The sequence below is a fragment of the Triturus cristatus genome, chromosome 3_2 (genome assembly GCF_964204655.1).
Source record: "Triturus cristatus chromosome 3_2, aTriCri1.1, whole genome shotgun sequence".
Taxonomy (NCBI): Eukaryota; Metazoa; Chordata; class Amphibia; order Caudata; family Salamandridae; genus Triturus; species Triturus cristatus.
In genome coordinates, this window is record NC_140584.1 from 1,007,096,529 (window position 1) to 1,007,116,745 (window position 20,217).

Here is a 20,217-nt window from a genome sequence, read left to right on the forward strand (position 1 = left end):
AGTATGGGTGTATGTACCTCCGCTAAGTATTCTATAATTTCAGGGGGCGCACGTAGGTAACTGGCGTTCTAGAAATCTTTGTAGTAGGACGCCAAACTCTGCATTGTCTGCTCATCTTTGTCATGTGGGATCCCTAGTGGGTCTATTATGCTCTCTACCCATCAAGCTTTCATTTCATTTAGTCAGAACCATGCCAGGAGCTTTCCAGATTTGTCTCCTATGTTATAGAGTTTGTGTAGGGTTGCTTGGGCCTGTGTTTTAGCCGCCTGGGTTGCAAAAAGTTTTGTATTGCTGCTGTGTATCTATCAGTTGCTTTAGTATCTGGGGGTATGTCTGTGGTATGTTCTGTCCCTCCAGGGTTAAAGGGTTAAGATCTAAGCTTCTAGTCGGGCTAGCTCTTCCTATTCTTTTTTCCTTTCCCATGCTATAAGATTTTGTGCTCTGTCGCGCAGGACTGTTTTATAGGTTTCCCATATTATGACCCCTGATTGCACCGATCCCAAGTTTTCTTCAAAGAAAACTGTGGTGTCTGCTCTGATGCCCTTTAGTATCGTCCTATTTTGTAGATCCCATGCATTTAAGCGCCAGCATGTGTTTCCATCCCGTTGTCGGTCTCTTATCCTTACATATAATGGGGAATGATCCGACAGGCCTCTAGCCAAATATTTTGCCTCGTATATCTCCCGTCTTTCACCTTTCGGGAGAAACACATAGTGCAGTCGGGAGTAGACCTTATGTGCGCCTGAATAATATGAATATTGCCTCACCTCTGGATTCATGTATCTCCAAACATCCACCAAACCCAGCGTCTCAGTAATACGCGATAACAAAGTGGTCGGAGGTGACAGAGTATGGTCCCCTGTTCGATCTACGGGTGTATGCATCACTTCGTTGAAGTCTCCCCCTACAACGTGCAGCGAGCCCGGTGTCTTCAACAATATTTCTGTCCGTTTATTTAATGTTCGTGATTGTAGCTTCGGTGGGTCATAGACGGGGGCAAAGGTCACATGTTTCCTGCCCGATCTCCCAGTCACTCCAGCATATGTGCCTTGGGCATCTAACCGTGTGCGTGTCACACAAAAGGGGTGTGACTTCTTAATAAGGATCGCCACTCCCCTGGAACTGGAGGTGTACCCCGCATGAGCCAGGACCATGTATGCCCCTATCCCTAGAAACCCACATTTTGTGCCCCTTAGGTGAGTTCCTGTAACATCACCACTTCGGGATGAATACTACTGATAAAGGTCGATACCATCCCTCTCTTTATTTTATCCCTGAGGCCGTTAACGTTCCATGTCAGCATGGTAAAGGGCTTATTTTCAGATCTCGCAATTTTTGTCTTTGGTGAATATGTGACGCGTGTCTGCTCCTTACATGGACTTGAAGCCTGGCCAAACAACGGTATCTGGGCGCGTATTGTATGTAGATCCAGTGACTGCACTGAGACTGATACCCGAACAACATCAACTTCACACTTAAGCTAAACCCATCCCCAACAACCCCCCTCCCCACCTCCCTTCTCCCCCGCATCACACTTTCCCCCAGAGTTTTCCTCTCTGTGTTGTGAATAGGGCTGGGAAAGGTCTGTCGCCCACCCTACCCAAAATGTACTGTACAGGTTCCAACTCCTGCAGCACAATAAAGAACTGTATAAAAAACAGAAGAGAAACTATTACAAAGGAAGAGGGAGAGGGGAAAGGGAGGGAAGAGGTAAGCGGGAAAGGGAAAGAGAAGTAGGAAAGCAAAGATCAATGTCTCAGGCTTGTTCTGGCCTGTCACCCGCTCTTCGTTTCGGGGTGTCTGTCTCTGCGCAGATCCAAGAGGGTGTTGTTGGGGAGGGGAAGGGGGGGGGGGGTTGATGGTGATCGTGCATAGAGCTCCTGATGAAAAATCTGTGGCAAGTCCTAGAAGCCCTTAATTATGAGTTCGAATCAGGCGCCTCTTCTTGTGTAGCCGGTTTCCCCACCTCAGATTCCTGTTTCTACTACTTCCGTTATCAGGGGGTGTTGCATTGCCTCATCGTCATCTTCCCGTTTCAGTTTTTTTAAAGTTTGTTTTATCAAGTTTACTAACTATAGGGACTCCTACTCTACATTTCAGTGTCTGAGGAGCATATCAGCAGGGCCCAGTGTGCATGATTTAAATCACCCATTTTTGATCTTCCAGAGGTGAGTTGGGGGCTCTCCTTCAGGGATTGCCAGGTGAACTAATGTAAAGGCACCAACTTTAGTACATGTGATCCCTAGTCCTCCACAACCTATAGTAAGTGTTATGAAGTTGGCGGCGGGTAAGGAACTGCCCAGCCGGAAGGTCAAAGTCTGTCTGAAGCTGGGGAAAAGAAAGCAGTTGCCTGTCAGAGAACTGACGGGAGAGTATGGGGCTCTTTAGCACAGAAGTCTCACTAGGGGGGAGTTCTGTAGCATATGGAAGGGCATGGCGTGTAAGAATGACCGTTCTGCAGATGCATTTGGAGGCAACGTGTCCTTGGAGTGAGCGCGAAGGGTCAGGCAGTGACCATGGTAGTAAAAGTCCTCTGATTGCTGTGGGTGTGAGGGTTGGGGAGTGATGGCAAGTCTTGCCATGGTTAAGGCTGGCCATCCACCTGGTTACCCATTCCAGTTGGGCTACCAGGAAATAAATTTTCAAAGGAGGTGGAGCCTAGCCCGCCCTCAAAGGAGGGTAATAGCAGCTTCTGCAGAGCAATCCGATTGTGGCCGCTCCCCCAGTTGAGTTCAGTCCTTATTGAGTCGAGGTCTCGAAAAACCAGCGGGAAGGAGTCACCGGGAGATTGGTGAAGTAATACAGAAGACCGCGTAGGATCACGATCATTGTAGTGGCCAGTGCTCCGTCCTTAAAGTGATAGCTGATTTTTCACAATTGGCTAAGGACTTTAGCCCCCCTGTAAATCCCTAGTAAATGGTACACTTGGTACGTAAGGCATGGGTACTAAAGAGGGTCCCTAAGGACTGCAGCATATCTTATGCCACCCTAAGGGACCCACACACAAATCCACACAGACTGCCAGTAAGGCTGCGTGACTTGGTGCAAACCATGAGTGAAAACATGACCCGGCACACTCCTGTGTGCCATGCCATTGTCACTGCATTTAATATATGTAAGTCACCGCTACAGCAGGCCTTTGGCAGGCGTAATTATATTTTATGTGAGGCCATATCTGCATGAGCTGATATGCCCTTCTGATTTTTAGTTCTATTATTATATATTGCAAGTGAACAGGTATGTACTGGGCACTGGTCAGAACAAGTAACCCAGCTACATAATGATTTCACTGAAACATATATTGTTTGGTATCAAACACGTCATATTAATAAGCCCACACTGATTCCTGTGATGGATTTATTAATACCTGCTCCCAGATGGTACCTTAGAAGTGCCCTCTGAACCCTACTAATTGTCCAGTGTGCTGGCAGACTGGTCCTGTCCAGCCTGCCTCCACAGACCAGTGTCTGACCCCCTAGGATGTGAGAGCCGTGCTCTCAGCAGTCAGAAACAATGCCTGCTCTGGCAGGAGGTGTTTACACCTCCTCTAGCAGGAAGGCTAGTCAATTAGCATGTACACGCTGGGAGCTTCAAAGAGCACTCCGCCTTTGATATGTGAGCCTGGCTTCCCCCAGACCCAGAGGATGCCACCCCCTGCCTTGAGGCCCATTTGGCACTAGAACAGACGAGAAATTATCTAAGCAAGGATGTGTGATGTACCTCTGGGCTAGTCATAACCCTAGGTTGGGCTACCTGAAATGAGAATCTGGGTTGTAGTGAAATTTGGAACTCAGGGACACGGTGATGCTCACTCACCCCTGGAAGTGGTCATAAATGGGGTGCAGTGACCCCAGAGGTACTCCCATTAACGCCCCTACAGGCATTATCCTCTTTCAATGTGTGCTGTAGAATGCAGCACGCATTGAAAGAGGAAAACAAGCATTGAAAATACAATAGGTCTCGCCTTTCATTAAGTTAAAGTCATTTGCTCTGCTAATGGTATTGTATAGCAAAGCAAATGGCTTTAACTTGGTGAAAGGTGAGAGCTATTGCATTTTTAATGCTTGTTTCAATAAGCCAAGGTGTCCGCATGGCACACGAGGTCTGAATAGATTTTTCTGTGGAGCCGGCGGAAACACAGACGCTGCGGCTACTGCTGGACCCGGATTCCTTAAGGTCTGATATCCCATGTTTATAAGGCCTTGAAGGCTGACCGTAGAATAGAGAGGTCAGTGGTCGCTGATAGATGGATGGGTGATTTGCCTGAACAACTCGGGGAGGGAGAGTGGAAGCGAGCCGGCGCCGAGGTCAGGGACGTGGATAGTAATGCATAGTTCAAATTCACCCAATGTTATCATTTACACCGCACCTACTTAACACCTCTATGGTTACATAGGTTTAAAGCAGCACAATCGGCTGCGTGTCCCCGAAGCAGGGTAGAGCCGGCAATGTTCCTGCATATGACGCGGGAGTGCAGTAGGCTACAGAGTTACTGGGGGGAGTTACAGCGAAGAATTACGCATGTTGAAGGCCTCGATGAAACCTAGCCTGCTGGGTGTACTCCCAACCCCCAAATGAGGGGCTAAAATGAAGCATAGATTTGCCCTGTTGGGATTGGTGCTGGCTAAACGACGCCTCGCCATTCATTCACTGAACACGGCCCATGCCCCCACAGCCCTCAAATGGTGGGCTGATGTGCGTGTTGGGAATAGCAGCTATTGATGAGGGCCGGTTAAGAATTACCTCTGCTCCCGGGCTCATCTCAATCAATTTGCCGTAAGCGATCGAGTCCGATCAGCAAAAATTAATCGTACCCGGCAGCTCTCAAAGCGGAGGTGCGCTTTGGTTGTTTCCGGTATGTGACAGCATGGCAGACAAGCCCCGGGTGGCAGGATGTGTGCCCTAACACTAGGTGTCCGGAGGATGCGCAGTCTTCTTGTGTTAAGGGGCTGCTGGTGTGAGGGCGAGGAGAAAACCGAACACGCTGGTTTTTGGTGTGGCATTCTTTGTGTACTTGGTTTGGAAACAGAAAAACAAAGGTTGCGAAATAATGTCAAGGCTCTCTGCTTTCGGATGCTTCAAATTGTTACACATAGAATGTGTTCCATTTGACACTTTGTGTAGTTCTCTATCAAAAGACGTTATTTTGTGTAAATAATGAAAATAAGACAAATTGTGCGTGGCCTGGGAACTGTTCGGGGTACGTAACTGTTTACTTACACACTGTGTGTCGCTGCACATGTGGCCACAAACATTCAGAGGAGGATTGGCTGCAAACTATCGCAGGACGTGTGAGTACAAATATTCACAGGGTGTGTGGCAGACCGCTTCCAATGTTGTGGGATCACAAACTTACAGGATGTGTGACTACAGCCTGTCACAGGGAATGGACTATTGACGCTCTCGGTGCCTGACTACAGACTCTCACATAGTACAAGAGAATACACCTTTTGGGGCGCATGACTGCATGCTTTCACAGGGTGTGCGGGAACAAACATTAGGGTTTGTGTGACTGCATACTTTTACATGCTGTGCAGGAACAAACAGGGTTTGTGTGACTACAGACGTTCACAGGGTGTTCGGGAACAAACATTACGTTTTCTGTGACTACAGACGTTCACAGGGTGTGCGGGAACAAACATTAAGGTTTCTGTGGCTACAGACTTTCACAGGGTGTGCGTGAACAAACATTAAGGTTTCTGTGACTACAGGCTTTCACAGGTTGTGGGACTACTGACAGTCCCTAGGGGAGTGACCACGCGTCCATAGGCTACAGGAGCAAACTTGCAAGTTGAGACTACAGACTTTCACAGAGTGTGTGGAAGCAAACCTTAGGGTTTGTGTGATTACATACAGACGTTTACATGCTGTGCAGGAACAAACAGGGTTTATGTGACTACATACGTTCACAGGGTGTGCAGGAACAAACATTTGGGATTGTGTGACTGCATACAGACTTTTATATCGTGTGCGGGAACAAACATTTGGGTTTGTGTAACTACAGACTTTCATGGGGTTGGCGGGAACAAACATTAGGGTTTGTGTGACTACAGACTTTCACGGGGTTGGCGGGAACAAACATTAGGGTTTGTGTGACTACAATCTTTCATATGGTGTGTGGGAACAAACATTGGGTTTTGCGGACTACAGGCAGTCCCTAGGGGAGTGAGCACACATTCACAGGTTACGCAGGATCAACATAAAAAGGCGAGACAAGCTTTCACATGGTGTGGAGGAACGAACTTTACAGTTTGTATGGCTAAACTGTCACAAGGGTTGTTAGTCTAAGCTTTCACAAGGTTTATGTGATAATGTGAGAGCAAACTTTCAAGCTGTCTCTGGTTGAATGGGAACAAGCTTTATAAGTTGTGTGACTACATGCTTCCAAACAATGTGTTAGAAAATAATTTACAGGGAGTGCAACTTCAAATTGTGACTGGGTGAGTGGCAAACTTCACAGGGTATGATAGTAAATGCTTTCACAGCATGTGGTAGAAACAACCTTTCAAAGGGTATGTACCACAAACTTTCACAGGATGCGTACAAACGTTAAACGGTGTGCCTTAAACTTTCACACGTGTGCAGGAACATACTTAGCGGGGCGTGTGTGGTGAAACTTGCATAGTATATGTGACTACAAACAACGGAGTCTGTGACTATAAACTGTCACAATATATGTGACTACATTTTTTCTTAGGATGTCGGACTACAAATCTTGACATGTGGTGTGTCTAGAAACTTCCACTAGGTGGGCGGATAATAACTTAGCAGGATGTGTGAGGTAAAGCTTGCACAAGAGCCGTGACTACAAAGTGACTATAAACTCCCACGAGGTGTGCGACTACAACTTTTTGTAAGATGTGTGACTGCAAACCGACAAACTGTCACAGATGGTGTGACCATGCGCTTTCACAGGGAGTGTGACTACAAACTTTCAAAGGCTGTGTGGAAACAAACTTCACAAGGTATATGACTGCAAAAAGCCACGGGACACGTGGAGGCCACCGTTACATAGTCTCACTATAAGTCGCCATTATCCTTAGGGACCGGTTTCCGTCAGCTCATTATTCCATCTCCTCTTCCCTCTATGAAGGCCTCCACTTCTCGCTTTCACTTCATCCCAAATTAACGCTCAAGGGAATTCTTCTCTACCGCCCACCTGGCCCTCGCTCCATGTTTTTAACTAATTTGGGCTGTCTATTGGAACCAGCTATTTTAAATTCTGATTTTATCATTCTTGGGGATTTTAACTTTTATTTAGAGGATGCAGGGAACAAAGATACAGCAGAACTATTGGACAGTTTTGGTTCTTTTGGACTCTCACAATTGGTGCATTCCCCCACACACACTGCTGGGCACACACTAGATGGTGTGTTCTCCTCGCTTCAGGGTCTTATGATTAAGGACACGCTTCCTCTGACGTGGTCAGACCACTCTCTAGTTAAATTCACGCTCCCCATGCCTAGTGTGCCCAAGGAGGTTGTTAGTAAACACTCTGCATCTGTCGGGCTTGCATGGAATAAAGCAGACTTACCATCTTTTACTGCTCTGCTAGAATCCTCTTATCCCTCCATACATGACCAGGTAGACCTGGCTGTGGACAGTTATACTAATTGGATACAGGATGCAGCGAATGCTTCAATTCCTCAAAGAACACTCTCAACTAATAGGTCCACACCTTCTGCCCCCTGGTTCTCGGACGGTCTTCGTCTGGAAAAACAGCATTGTCGTCGCTTAGAAAGACGGTGGCGGACAAATTATGATGAGCCTCAGAAATTAGCGTATAAGAATGCACTTTCCAATTACAAAAAACTCCTCATATCGGAAAAAAAAAGATACTTCACTTCTCAGATCGAGTCCGCCGCCAACTCTTCTAAAGAACTGTTCACAGTGATCAATAAGCTCTCGACACCCACTAACTCAGGCAGGAGGGTTAACCAGGAATTCTGCAACGAGGTGGCCGAGGTTTTTAAATCTAAGGTTTTAGATATTTTTAATGCTTTTAGGGTGGCTTCTGACCCCAGCCTAGTTTTATACCCTAACAGCCCTAGCATTAACAAGCTTCCACCATTTGTGTTCTCGGCAATCTCGATAGACACAGTGAGAGACCTTATCCTTCAAGCTAAGTCGGGTTCACCTTTAGACCCCTGTCCCCCAAGGGTCTATCAAGAACTAGCACAGTCGGTGAGTTCCCCACTCACCGATATTTACAACCTGATGTTCTCTTCTGGTGTTTTCCCGACTAGCTGGAAGCAGACGTCCGTTTTACCTTTACTAAAAAAAACGACTCTTGATGCAACTAACCCTACCAACTATCGGCCCATTGCCAGACTGCCGTTGCCAGCTAAGATAGTGGACAAAATAATGAATAACCAATTGTCCCTATTTATTAATGCCAACGGCCTTTTGGACCACACTCAATTTGGCTTCCGTAAGGACCACAGCACAGAGCTGGCATCGATCAAAGCCTCCGAGGAGATTAGGGCAGTTATGGATGGTGGAGGCGCAGCAGCTTTGGTGCTCCTCGACCTCTCTGCGGCCTTCGATACGGTGGATCATGGCCTTTTGCAGAGACGCTTGGAGAAGCTAGGACTAGGAGACTCAGCACGCGCACTTATAGCCTCCTTTCTTGCCGATCGAACATCCACCGTATCCATGGATGGTTTTAATTCTGACTCTTACACACTTCCCTGCGGTGTCCCACAAGGGAGCTCTCTAAGCCCAACATTATTTAACATATATGTCTCCGAATTAGCACCCCTTATCCGGAATTTTGGTTTCAGTCTGACCACCTATGCTGATGATACTCAGATTGTGGTGGCGGCCTCCAAATCTCAACATTCTCCGGCTCCTCAGTTCAGGAACTGCATGAGTGCCATCAATAAGTGGATGACAGCACACTGCCTGAGGCTCAACTCTAGTAAGACAGAAGTCTTAATTTTCGGGAGCATTCAGCCCCCGTGGAACGACCTGTGGTGGCCCGTTGAGCTGGGTTCCCCTCCCACTCCGGTGATTAAGGCAAAGAACCTGGGTGTGCTTATGGATGCCAAGCTCACTTTCCATCATCACACAAACGCGGTAATGTCGGCATCGCATTTTCTCATCAAGAAAATCAGGAAAATCTTTCCTTATATCCCCAACCACACTAGGAGAACAGTAGTCTCTTGCCTTATTTCATCTAGGCTCGACTACTGTAATGGCCTTCTTTTGAATGCGCAGAAGCAACTTTTGCACAAATTACAGATGATCCAGAATGCAGCAGCTCGCCTCATACTGGATATTCACAAATATCACTCCGTCTCCAACGGAATCCGCCATCTCCATTGGCTTCCCATACCCCAGCGTGTTGATTTCAAAGCCCTGTGCATCGTCTTTAAGGCCTTGCATGGTATTGGTCCGAGTTTCTTGCAGGATCATCTTTCTTGGTACTGTCCCACCAGACAGCTGCGGTCCGCTGGAGCTCGATTACTCGCTGTACCAAGAATTTTTAAAACTCACTGGGGTGGACGCAGTTTTTTTTACGGAGCATCTAAATTGTGGAACACCCTTCCGTTCTCCCTCAGGAATGCTAGCTCCCTGACGATTTTCAGGAAGCAACTGAAAACCTGGCTCTTCCAGCACTAGGGCCTAAGTATTCTTGTATCACTGTTATGTCCAGCGCCAAGACACCCCCGGGTATACGTGCGCTCTATAAATTACTGTAACATAACATAACATAACATAACATAACCTGTGTGACTATTAACTTTCACAGTATGCGTCACTGAAAACTTTGACTGGGCAAATCCAATGATGGTCCTCGGAGGATGATCTTCGTTAAGAAATGCAGATGCTGCTTAGCACGGTGTTTCCTTGTAGTGGGGCCTGAGAGGTGATGGGAGAAGTCACATGGTTGGGACAGCATGCTAATGATGGAGTCATGGTTGCCGTCCAGTACTGCACAGCCCCCTTATACCCCTCCATTCACTCCATGTAAATGCCGTCCTCCACGATATGCTCCCAAAACATACGCAATAGAGCACTATTATGAACAAAGCACAAATAATGAACTACAAAAGAAGCCGCTCCATAGAATTTAACATGAAAAATGAAATAAACGTGCAGTGCATTTAAACAAGCACGGTCTTATGTAGGAGCCCAACTTGCGGGCGTTTGTGTAGGGGGGACGTTAAACAAAGCCTGAGGATCAGTGAGGGACGGCGAAAAGCTATACCAAAAAAAAGTGCTCTGCGGCTAATTAGGAGACACTGTCTCCCGCCGCCAGTAAAAGATGCAATCCCGGTGGGCGAGGCCAAAAGGAGACCGGGTGGTAACCAGGAGGGACTAAAAACCCTCCTGGACAATCAGAACACCCGGTTTTGCATAATTGGTGACGGAAAAATGACACGCACCAATGCAAAACACGGGCGGAGCAGAAAGCGAGCTTCTGGAATCGTATCGATTGCAAGAAGCCCTCGTATGACAAGAGCAGCGAATGCGCTGCTTTCGTCAGGCCGAGACCTAAAAACGAGGAGGAATGAAAACATTTCTCCTAGTTGCGCCTCGCTATGCCACCTCAAGGGTGGCATAGCATACTGATGCATTTCCAGGTTTACGAATCCTCGTAAATCTGCAAATGTGTCTGGTTCCATGAGTGTTGCGTAGGAACACCCACAGCAACACCCATGGAACGCCCCTTTCACGCAAAGTGCTGCGTGTAAAGGGGCCGTATTTACAAGCACAGGAAAAGCCACGCAGGGTGGCTTTTCCTGTCCTTGTACATATGGGGCAGTGTAATGTGTTGCCAGTGCGTCACAAAAAATAACGTACTGGCAGCGGATGGTGCTTGTAAATCTGCCCCAAAGTACTTACCTAATTACAAAGTTCCTGGGTTCAGAATACATATGTAAAAATACTTGTAATTTTTCGAAATTGTTGCGGATCTCCTTTTTGAGTGTGTGCATCATTTATTGACTCAGTGTGTGCAACAAATGTCTAACAGCCCTCTCTGATATGCTGAAGGCTGCGCAACCACAGAACCCTAGATAGAGAACTTTGGGATGGCTGGAGCAAGCTCCTGTCCACTCATTAGGGATACATGCACTCCTATCACAGCATACCTCTTTTTGATATACTATATTGACAACCAGCTTCCTACAAGTAACATTTCCTTTCGTCCGTTTCACTGTTAGATGCAAAATTAGGCTGCTGCTTCTTATCTCTTGAATGATGTGAACTGAAGTCCTTGCACTCTGACTGCTCTAGGAGAATTAAAGCTCTATATGGGACTGCAGGACATGAAAAATTGATTCACATTTCTCTGTATAACCAAATTGTGGTATTCCTCCCAAACAAGTGGATTTACTTTTAAGAGCAAAGTGTTCGACAGAGAGAGTGGCTCGAAAGTTTTATTACACCCTACAAAGTTCTAGGTGTGTGATTTTTTTGTTTCTACTTACGGCTGCTTTCCATGCCATATTTTATTGCTGTAGTGATTTAGTGTGCTTGGTTTGCCATCTGTTTACTTCATTGTCTTTGAGAGTATTTGGAAAGTTGTAATTATCTGGCTAATTCTCAAATGAATTGTTTAATTTTCAGAAACTGTACTTCTGTCCAGTATTATGTTTTAATTAACAGTCCATTTTTGCTCGCAGACCTCAGCTATCTCTCCAGTTACTTGATGATTGTATTTTTGCATTTGCCACTGTACAGTGCTTCTTTGCTCTTTGGCTAAGTGCAGACTACAGAAATAGAAAATACACCCATAACGTTTGTCGAACCTGAAAACCCACTGGAGAAGGAAATAATGTTTTGGGTGGAGTTTGGTGATTTCTGGCATGTGATTAATTAAATGTTATCTATGGCAGAACCCTATTAAGGTTTCTTAGTACTTTAACTTCTGTAGGATATACACCCCCACTACAATTTTTTTAATGTGAAGTTAGTAATTTGCATCCGTAGCACTTTACCGTACCCCTTTAGATTTTTTTTCCCACCTAATCCGGGCAAAAGAAACATACATTAGCCTAAGGTGCTTGTAGATTTGATCTGCCCCAGTGAAGGGTATTTCCCTATACATGTATTGCAGTTTTAGGTTCGTTGTATAAATACAATGACAGTTTTCTTGAACTCATCTAGCAGCCCTTTGTTTCTCTACCTCACAGGAACTGTATCAGCTCTCCAAGGAGACATCTGACTTCAGTGTCATGGCTGCTACTTCCCAGGATGAGGATGGCTCATCTGAAAACAGCAGCCGGGAGAATGAGAACAATTCAAGGCCCCCAACCCCTCACAGTACCCCAAAGCCAGTCCCTGGAAAGTCTCCTGCCAAAGCTAAAAAGCAGGAAGGTAAGATAGGTGTTTCCACTTTGTCAATCAGCGTTTCCTCTTCTGCTTTATACACATTACAAATGATCACACACAAGACCTTCACCAGCTGAACTCTGCATGTATGTCTCTGTTCCAAGGCCACAAGCCGCCGCCTCAGAAGAAGAAAGCAGATGAGCAGCAGAAGGCGGAAAAGCGGAAATCCCAAGCAACCTCATCAGAGCCCACAAAGAAGGTATGTGTGTTACAACTTGTATTTAATTGGGACTGAAACCTTCTCTCTTTTAGTTTATGTAAAGTGGAAACAAAAGTCTGATGTTTGTTCTGTTAATTTAGACTTGGTGTGTTTTTTTGTTTGTTTTTTTAAATTGGAGGACTGTCTTACAACTGTAATGTTATTAAATACATTCAAAGTTATAGCCAACTCTGCCTAAGTAAATGCTGGGCAATCAGCACTTTTTATCATACGCTGTGGGAATGCCCGTAGAGAGCAACATATTAGGGCGCAATTATGCATACAATGACACAAGTTAGCGGAGCTACCGTGTCACCGGAACCCAAGAGATGTCTCTTAAACATCTGGGAACCAACATATCTCAACCACACAACTCAATACTGGGCAACACTGGGCATGGCGTTAGCCAAACGCAACATTGCCAAACAATGGGGAGCACAAGCTACTCCGACGCACCGAGAGTGGTGTAACAATATGAATGGAGCTATGGTGGCGAAGAAGGCAGTATATACACATAGAGGGTGCCCTCAGAAGTGGAAGCGGGCATGGGGAAAGTGGAACACCTTCAAAGGGAATATCTGTACTCAACCTCCTGATGATTCAGCAACAGACACCAGTTGATACGGGGTGAGGAACATTGTTAATCAATTAACCAGAATTCGATGTAATAATTGTGTTCGAGGCATGTGGGCTGCTGAATTCATATCTGTGCATAGATCGCCGCCTAGTGTTGGGTCCGGATGTTTGCACGTTGTTGTCCTGGAAGAGTCTTCGAAGTATCCTGAGATAGGTGACTCCTCCCCTGGACCACAGTGCGCATGGGCATCCTCTCCATCCTCAGATTGTTTAGTTGGGTTCGGATGTGCTTATCTTAGCTCAAGTTAGGAAAATTTAATTTAAGGCCAAAAGGCCTTTAGTTTTCGTCGGTACTGTTCCCGCTCGGTATCGACAGCTTTCTTGCTTAGTTTAGCAAACTTCTTCAAGTTTTTCGGATCCGTTTAATCCGACCATCGACCTTACATCGACGATGGAATCGAGGACCCCATTCAAACAGTGTCCTGTTTGCCACGCCAAATATCCACATATCGACGTCCACCCGGTATGCAACAAATGCCTCTCGCCGGATCACGACGAATCGAAATGTATGGCCTGTGCCCGATTCCGATCCAAGAAGACTCTCCGGAATCGACGGGCAGCGAGATTAGAAGCGCAGCAATCGGCACCGGCCCCGGCCAACATCTTCAGCATCGAGGACGAGGATGTTGAAAGCGTGGAAGACATGAACTACAGCCCCGCTTCCGAACACGATTCCCGATCGGAAGACGCCGATGAAGCGCTTTTTCACAGGGAAGAAGCCGACGATGAGGTAGGAGACTACGATGAGGCCTTTGGGGCCGAAGAAGATAGCTCTGGTAAAGAGCAGGGCCTACCCGTCGAAACGGAGGCTATCAAAGTGCGTCATTCTACGGCTCCGGTCGAGGGATCGCCTCCGGGCCTTACCCGAGATCAATCCCGCAGTTCTTCGGGCCCGGCCTCGAACATCCAGCCTGAGCCATTATTACCGAAAAAGACTGGTTTCCCTTCAACGAAACCGAAACCAATCGTCGCACCGGTTCCACAGAAACCGAAAGTGAAACTAGCAGTGGTCGGCTCGAAGCCCTCGAAGACCTCCACTCCTTCGACGCCAGCCCAGACCATCGGCTCCGAACGCACTAAAAGGGATTTCGGCGCCGAACTCGCTGCAGCGGATGTCGGTACAGACCCGAAAAAGAAGGCCATCGGTACCTCAAAAGCGCCTCGGCCCCCGGCACCGAAGCAATCGACCACAACCACCAAAGTTAAAATGGCCGCTCCATCGGAGTCCACTTCGAAGGCAGCGACTAGGGTCAAGTCATCGACTCCGTCAACCGCTACTACCTCTCCTCAAATCGATGACCCTGTGGCCCAGAGGCAGTCCACGCCTACCTCTGCAGAACCACTCGGCACCAAAGAACCTTCGGCGTTCTCGGTGCGACAAGTTGCGGCGTCATTGCAACGCATCAGAGAACAGGCAGCCCTCCAGTCCACGTCGGGCCCCGACCCGAAAAAGGCTCCAAAGGCACCTTCGGCACCAACCAACATCACTTTTGGTTTGCCGCCGTCCACAGCGCCAAAGATGTTCGAGATCCGAACACGTGTCTGCCAGACAAGGTCCCCATCTACTGGACACTCTCCTACTGAGCCTTCACCGTCCCAATTCATCGACGCCGACACCGGCAGACTCATGCTCCGAAAACGGAAGGTCACACCAGAGCAGACATTGGACTCTTACAGAATCCCTCTAAAGCAGAAACGGCCAGCAGAATCGGAACCGGTTCTATACGAACACCTGCATACCTCCTATCTGGATCCCCAGTCCTTTTCTCCGACGCCCTCCGACACGGACGCAATGGAGGATTACATGGGTGATGATACCACCTACCCTAGGGATATAGATCCTGAGGAGCAGCAGGACCCAGATCAAGCTTGGGATGACCCTGCAGACCCGGGTGCCACAACAGATACCCAGGACACGCAGCTTTACGGTGCAAAAACATCTCCCACAGAGGACACTGCTGCCTTCAATGCCCTCATAGAACGTGCTGCAGCCAATCATGGAGTGCAATTCCACTCTGACACAGTTGAGGACGACTTCTTGGTGGACACTTTCGCCTCCTCTGAGAGGACTGTCAAGACTCTGCCCATGTTGAAAGGTGTTCTCAAGCCAGCAAAGGAGATTTTCAAAGAAACAACCAGGGCACGGGTGCTGAACCCCAGGATTGAAAAAAAATACAAACCTGCGCCCGGGGACCCTATGTACATTAGAGGTCAGTTACCTCTGGACTTCATGGTGGTTGCTAACGCTCGCAAACGAGCGCACTCGCAAACAACTGGTGATGCTCCTCCCCCAGACAAAGAGTCCAAGGTGCTGGAGACCTCAGGCAAAAGGATTACAGCTCAAGCAGCGAACATCTGGCGCATTGCCAATACACAGGCCCTCCTGGCTCGTTACGATCGTTCACACTACGACACGCTAGAGTCACTACTCCAACATCTGCCAGACGAGTACAAAGAGGCAGCGGAGCTCCTCATCAGAGAGGGACAACTTCTTACAAATGCATCCATTAAGTGCGCACTAGATGCTGCCGACACAGCTGCGAGGGCGATAAACACCAGCGTCATGTTACGCCGACACGCTTGGTTAAGAAGCTCCGGATTCAAACCTGAGATTCAAAACAACATCCTAAATCAGCCTGTCAACCCCGACTACTTGTTCGGTCCAGAAGTTGACACCACTTTAGAAAAGATAAAAAAGGACACTGACACTGCGAAGTCAATGGGGGCTCTGCAAATGCAGACGTTTCGTAGTGGCTCCTTTCGTCGCCCCGGGAATAGGGGGGCAGCTAGAGGACAGGGGTCACAGCAGACATACAATAAAGGGGGCACACAGAGTACCTACGATAAAAACAACAGAGGTGGATATCGTGGCTCCAGCACCAAGGGCAGAGGACGCGGTTACGCCAACACCAGGTCCTCACCCAAGAACAAACAGTGACGCCCTCTCCCTTCCCCCCGACCACATAACACCTGTCGGGGGGAGACTCCAGCGGTTCCTGTCCACGTGGAATACCATCACCACGGACAGGTGGGTCAGGGATATTATCCAGCACGGTTACTGTCTCGAATTAACCTCCACTCCACCCACAATACCGCCAAAGCACCGTCCTATGTCCGCAGAGCACTTAGCATTATTGCAGCAGGAAGTGCTAAGTATGGTGCAAAAAGGTGCAATAGAGGTCGTGCCCTTCAACCAGCAGGGAACAGGGGTGTACTCTCTGTACTTCCTAATCCCAAAAAAGGACGGGTCGCTCAGACCTATACTAGACCTGAGACCCCTCAACCACTACATTCTCTCAGAGCATTTCCATATGCTCACCCTACAACAGGTTCTCCCGCTGCTCAGCCAGGGAGACTTCCTAGCCACACTAGACCTCAAAGATGCGTACTTCCACATACCCATACACCCGTCACACAGGAAATATCTCAGGTTCACTATTCAGGGGCAGCACTACCAATTCAAAGTCCTCCCCTTCGGTGTGACAACAGCACCCAGAGTTTTCACCAAGTGCCTAGCTACAGTGGCTGCACATCTACGGAGACAACACATTCACGTCTACCCTTACCTGGACGACTGGCTTGTTCAGGCAAAGTCAGCCCAGCAATGTGCCAGCCACATGTCCCTCACCATTCACCTTCTTCACAGTCTGGGATTCTCACTAAATTACCCAAAATCACATCTCCAACCCGCACACGTACAACAGTACCTGGGTGCGACCATAGACACTCTGGCAGCCACAGCTCAGCCAAATTTAGTGAGGATCAACAGCATGCAAATGCTGATCTCAAAGTTCAAACCTCAACACTCCCTTCCTGCGCAAGTGTTCATGCAGTTGATAGGCATGATGGCCTCCTGCATTTTCATAGTCCCACACGCGAGACTACATATGCGCCCGCTTCAGGAGTGCTTGGCACGTCAATGGAATCAGGCTCACGGGCAATTAAAAGACCTAGTGTTGGTGAGCGGTCGGGCATACAACTCTCTGCATTGGTGGAATCCACAAAACCTTTGCAAGGGCCGACCGTTCCAAGAGCCTGTTCCACAAATAATACTGACGGCGGACGCGTCTCTCCAGGGATGGGGAGCTCATGTACTCAATTACACAGTGCAGGGACTATGGACAATACAACAAAAGAAGATGCACATCAACCTTCTGGAACTGATGGCAATCTTCCTGGCAATGAAGGCATTCAAAGTACACTTGTGCAACAAAGTCGTGTTGATCCGGACGGACAACATGACTGCCATGTACTACATACAGAAGCAGGGAGGAACACACTCTCCACAGTTGTCTCATCTGGCTCAGAGCATGTGGAAGTGGGTCACTCAGAGGAACATATTCCTCATGGCGGAACACCTCCCCGGCAAGGACAACCAGATGGCGGATCTGCTCAGCAGGCACAGCCACCAGATGCACGAGTGGGAGCTACACCCGTCAGTACTCCAACCGTACTTCCAACAGTGAGGTCATCCAGAGATAGACCTATTCGCCACAAACGAAAACGCAAAATGCCAAAGCTTTGCCGCCAGGTTCCCACATCCACAGTCGCAGGGCAATGCGATATGGATGAACTGGTCCGGCAGATTTGCGTACGCTTTTCACCCAGCGCCATTAATACCGCTGGTGGCACGCAAACTGCGACAGCACTCACTGACACTCATCCTAGTTGCTCCCACATGGGCGCGCCAGCCATGGTACACCACCTTTCTAGAACTTTCCGTGGTGCCGCATCAAAGGCTGCGGATCAAACCTGCACTCTTAACGCAGAACCATGGCGAAATTCAGCACCCAGATCCGCAACAGCTGAACCTGGCAATCTGGCTCCTGAAGTCTTAGAGTTTGGCTACCTAAACCTGCCACCTGACTGTATGGAGATCATTAAGGAGGCCAGGAGACCCACTACCAGAGCTTGCTATGCAGCTAAATGGAAGAGGTTTGTCATTTATTGCAACAACAATGACATTAACCCGCTAGACGCATCCATTCAAAACATAATCTGTTACCTCTTACACCTATACCGATGCAATCTGGCATACACCTCAATACGTATCCATTTGACCGCAATAGCAGCCTATCTCCAGAACAGGCAGCACCTCTCTTTATTCAGAGTGCCTGCCATCAAAGCTTTCTTGGAGGGACTTAAACGAGTAATTCCCCCAAGACACCCACCAGCACCGGTGTGGAACCTCAACTTGGTCCTCACCCGACTGATGGGTCCACCCTTCGAACCTCTCCACTCATGTGAGATTCAATTCCTCACCTGGAAAGTAGCTTTCCTAGTGGCAATCACTTCGTTAAGAAGAGTTAGTGAACTCCAGGCACTAACCATTCAAGAGCCATTCATACAGGTTCACGCAAACAGGGTCGTACTACGTACCAACCCCAAATTCATGCCTAAAGTAATATCGCAGTTCCACATGAATCAAACTATTGAACTGCCTGTTTTCTTTCAGAATCCACAAAATGTCGCTGAAAGAATGCTCCATACACTAGATGTCAAAAGAGCCCTCATGTACTATATAGACAGAACTAAAGACTTTAGGAAGACAAAACAACTTTTCGTTGCCTTTTCTCCACAACACAAAGGCAACGCCATCTCCAAAGCAGGTATAGCCAGATGGATCGTTAAATGTATTCAAATATTTTTTTTTTTTTTTTTTTTTTTTTAAACCTTTATTTAGCACTGTGTACAAGACAAATACGGGCCTACAACCATCCGGCCGGCCTCGACACTTCTGAAGCTTGATAGCAAAGTATACGTCCACTCGGTGGCACGGCAGCACATAAAAGCATACGACCTATGTTACAATAAATCCACGTGCACCGAGTGGCAGGAGACAGTAAGGTTAATTTTAAAAAATTTTATGTAAGGAGATACAGAAGCTAGAACGGATCAGTGTACAGAACAGACGATCATATGATAAATGGGTAACAGCCAACAGGAGAGCCAACTAACAGTGAACACATCTAAAATGGCGGCACGAAACTATAATACCAGGATATAGATACGCAGCGAAGTGTGCCTCCCAGCCGCTACCCTCCTAACACCAGTCCCCCCCACTGACCCTAGAAAAAGACGTAAGAAAAGGACGGAAAAAAGAAAAAGAAGGCCCATAGAAACAAAAAACGTGCCGAAGAAAACCCCCCACCCTACACGCATGCCGAGGCTATGGCCTACCCCCCCCCCTAGCTACGTGTCTGTCGCCCCATAGGAACCCGAAATGTAGAATTAAGGAAAGAAGAAAGGAAAAAGGACCATAAAATCACGGTTGAACCCAGGGAGAAAAAGAAGAGTGCACTACCCTACTACTCCCAGGAAAAGGAAAAGCGGGGAGGAGCCCACCCCACTGCCGAACTCCCGGACTCCCGCGCCGCCCATACATCCTGCGCCATGTACCGCACAGTATCAAAAGACCCACGTAAACCCGGTGGTCCCGAATCAATACCGCCCAGCACTTCAGCACTTCACAAGTCCTCCCCCCGGCAGAAGAAGGAAACAGGAGGCGAAATCACAGCGACATGTAGCAAAAAACAGGTCATTAAAAACTACTCAGCCAATATTGCAAAACGTGTATCAGTCCAGGTCCCCGTCTGCCGATCCAACCAAAGCGACAATGAGCATGCCATCACCCCTGTCCGGACCGGCAGATGTGGTTCAGGCCCGTCCATTGCTGCGAGCCACCTTCAGCCAGGACAAAGAGACAAGATGGCCGCTCTCGAGGAAAGGGGACAATGAAGCCGTATCGTACCGCAGGGTCCCAAACGCAGCAGTAACATGCCACAGAAGCTCCAGCGATAGGTGAATTCAGGGTAACATCTGGCAAGGGAAGTCAAAGGCTAGGTCTCAACAGGTAGTTCGTAGGCAGAGTCACAGCGTTCAAAGTGAAGGGTGTCCCTGCAACTGTATCCGTGTCGATGGGTTGACGCGTTACATTGTAGCCAGGAGGACTCCGCGCCACCGTCCCTCCGCTCTGCAACATTGTTTCACCTCCAGGAGAAAACATGGGCGGCGGGGGATCCTCCAGCCGGGAACGTCCC

The 20,217-nt window shown here is 48.0% G+C and overlaps 1 protein-coding gene across 1 annotated transcript in view; it reads left to right on the top strand.

Moving 5' to 3' along the window:
* LIG3 (DNA ligase 3) overlaps window positions 1-20,217 on the top strand; it is a 245,137-nt gene that overhangs the window by 188,655 nt on the left and 36,265 nt on the right. Inside the window, exons 18-19 of the mRNA XM_085649648.1 lie at window positions 12,144-12,327; window positions 12,447-12,541. Coding sequence (XP_085505774.1) covers window positions 12,144-12,327; window positions 12,447-12,541 — 279 coding nt within the window. The remainder of the gene's footprint in view (window positions 1-12,143; window positions 12,328-12,446; window positions 12,542-20,217) is intronic.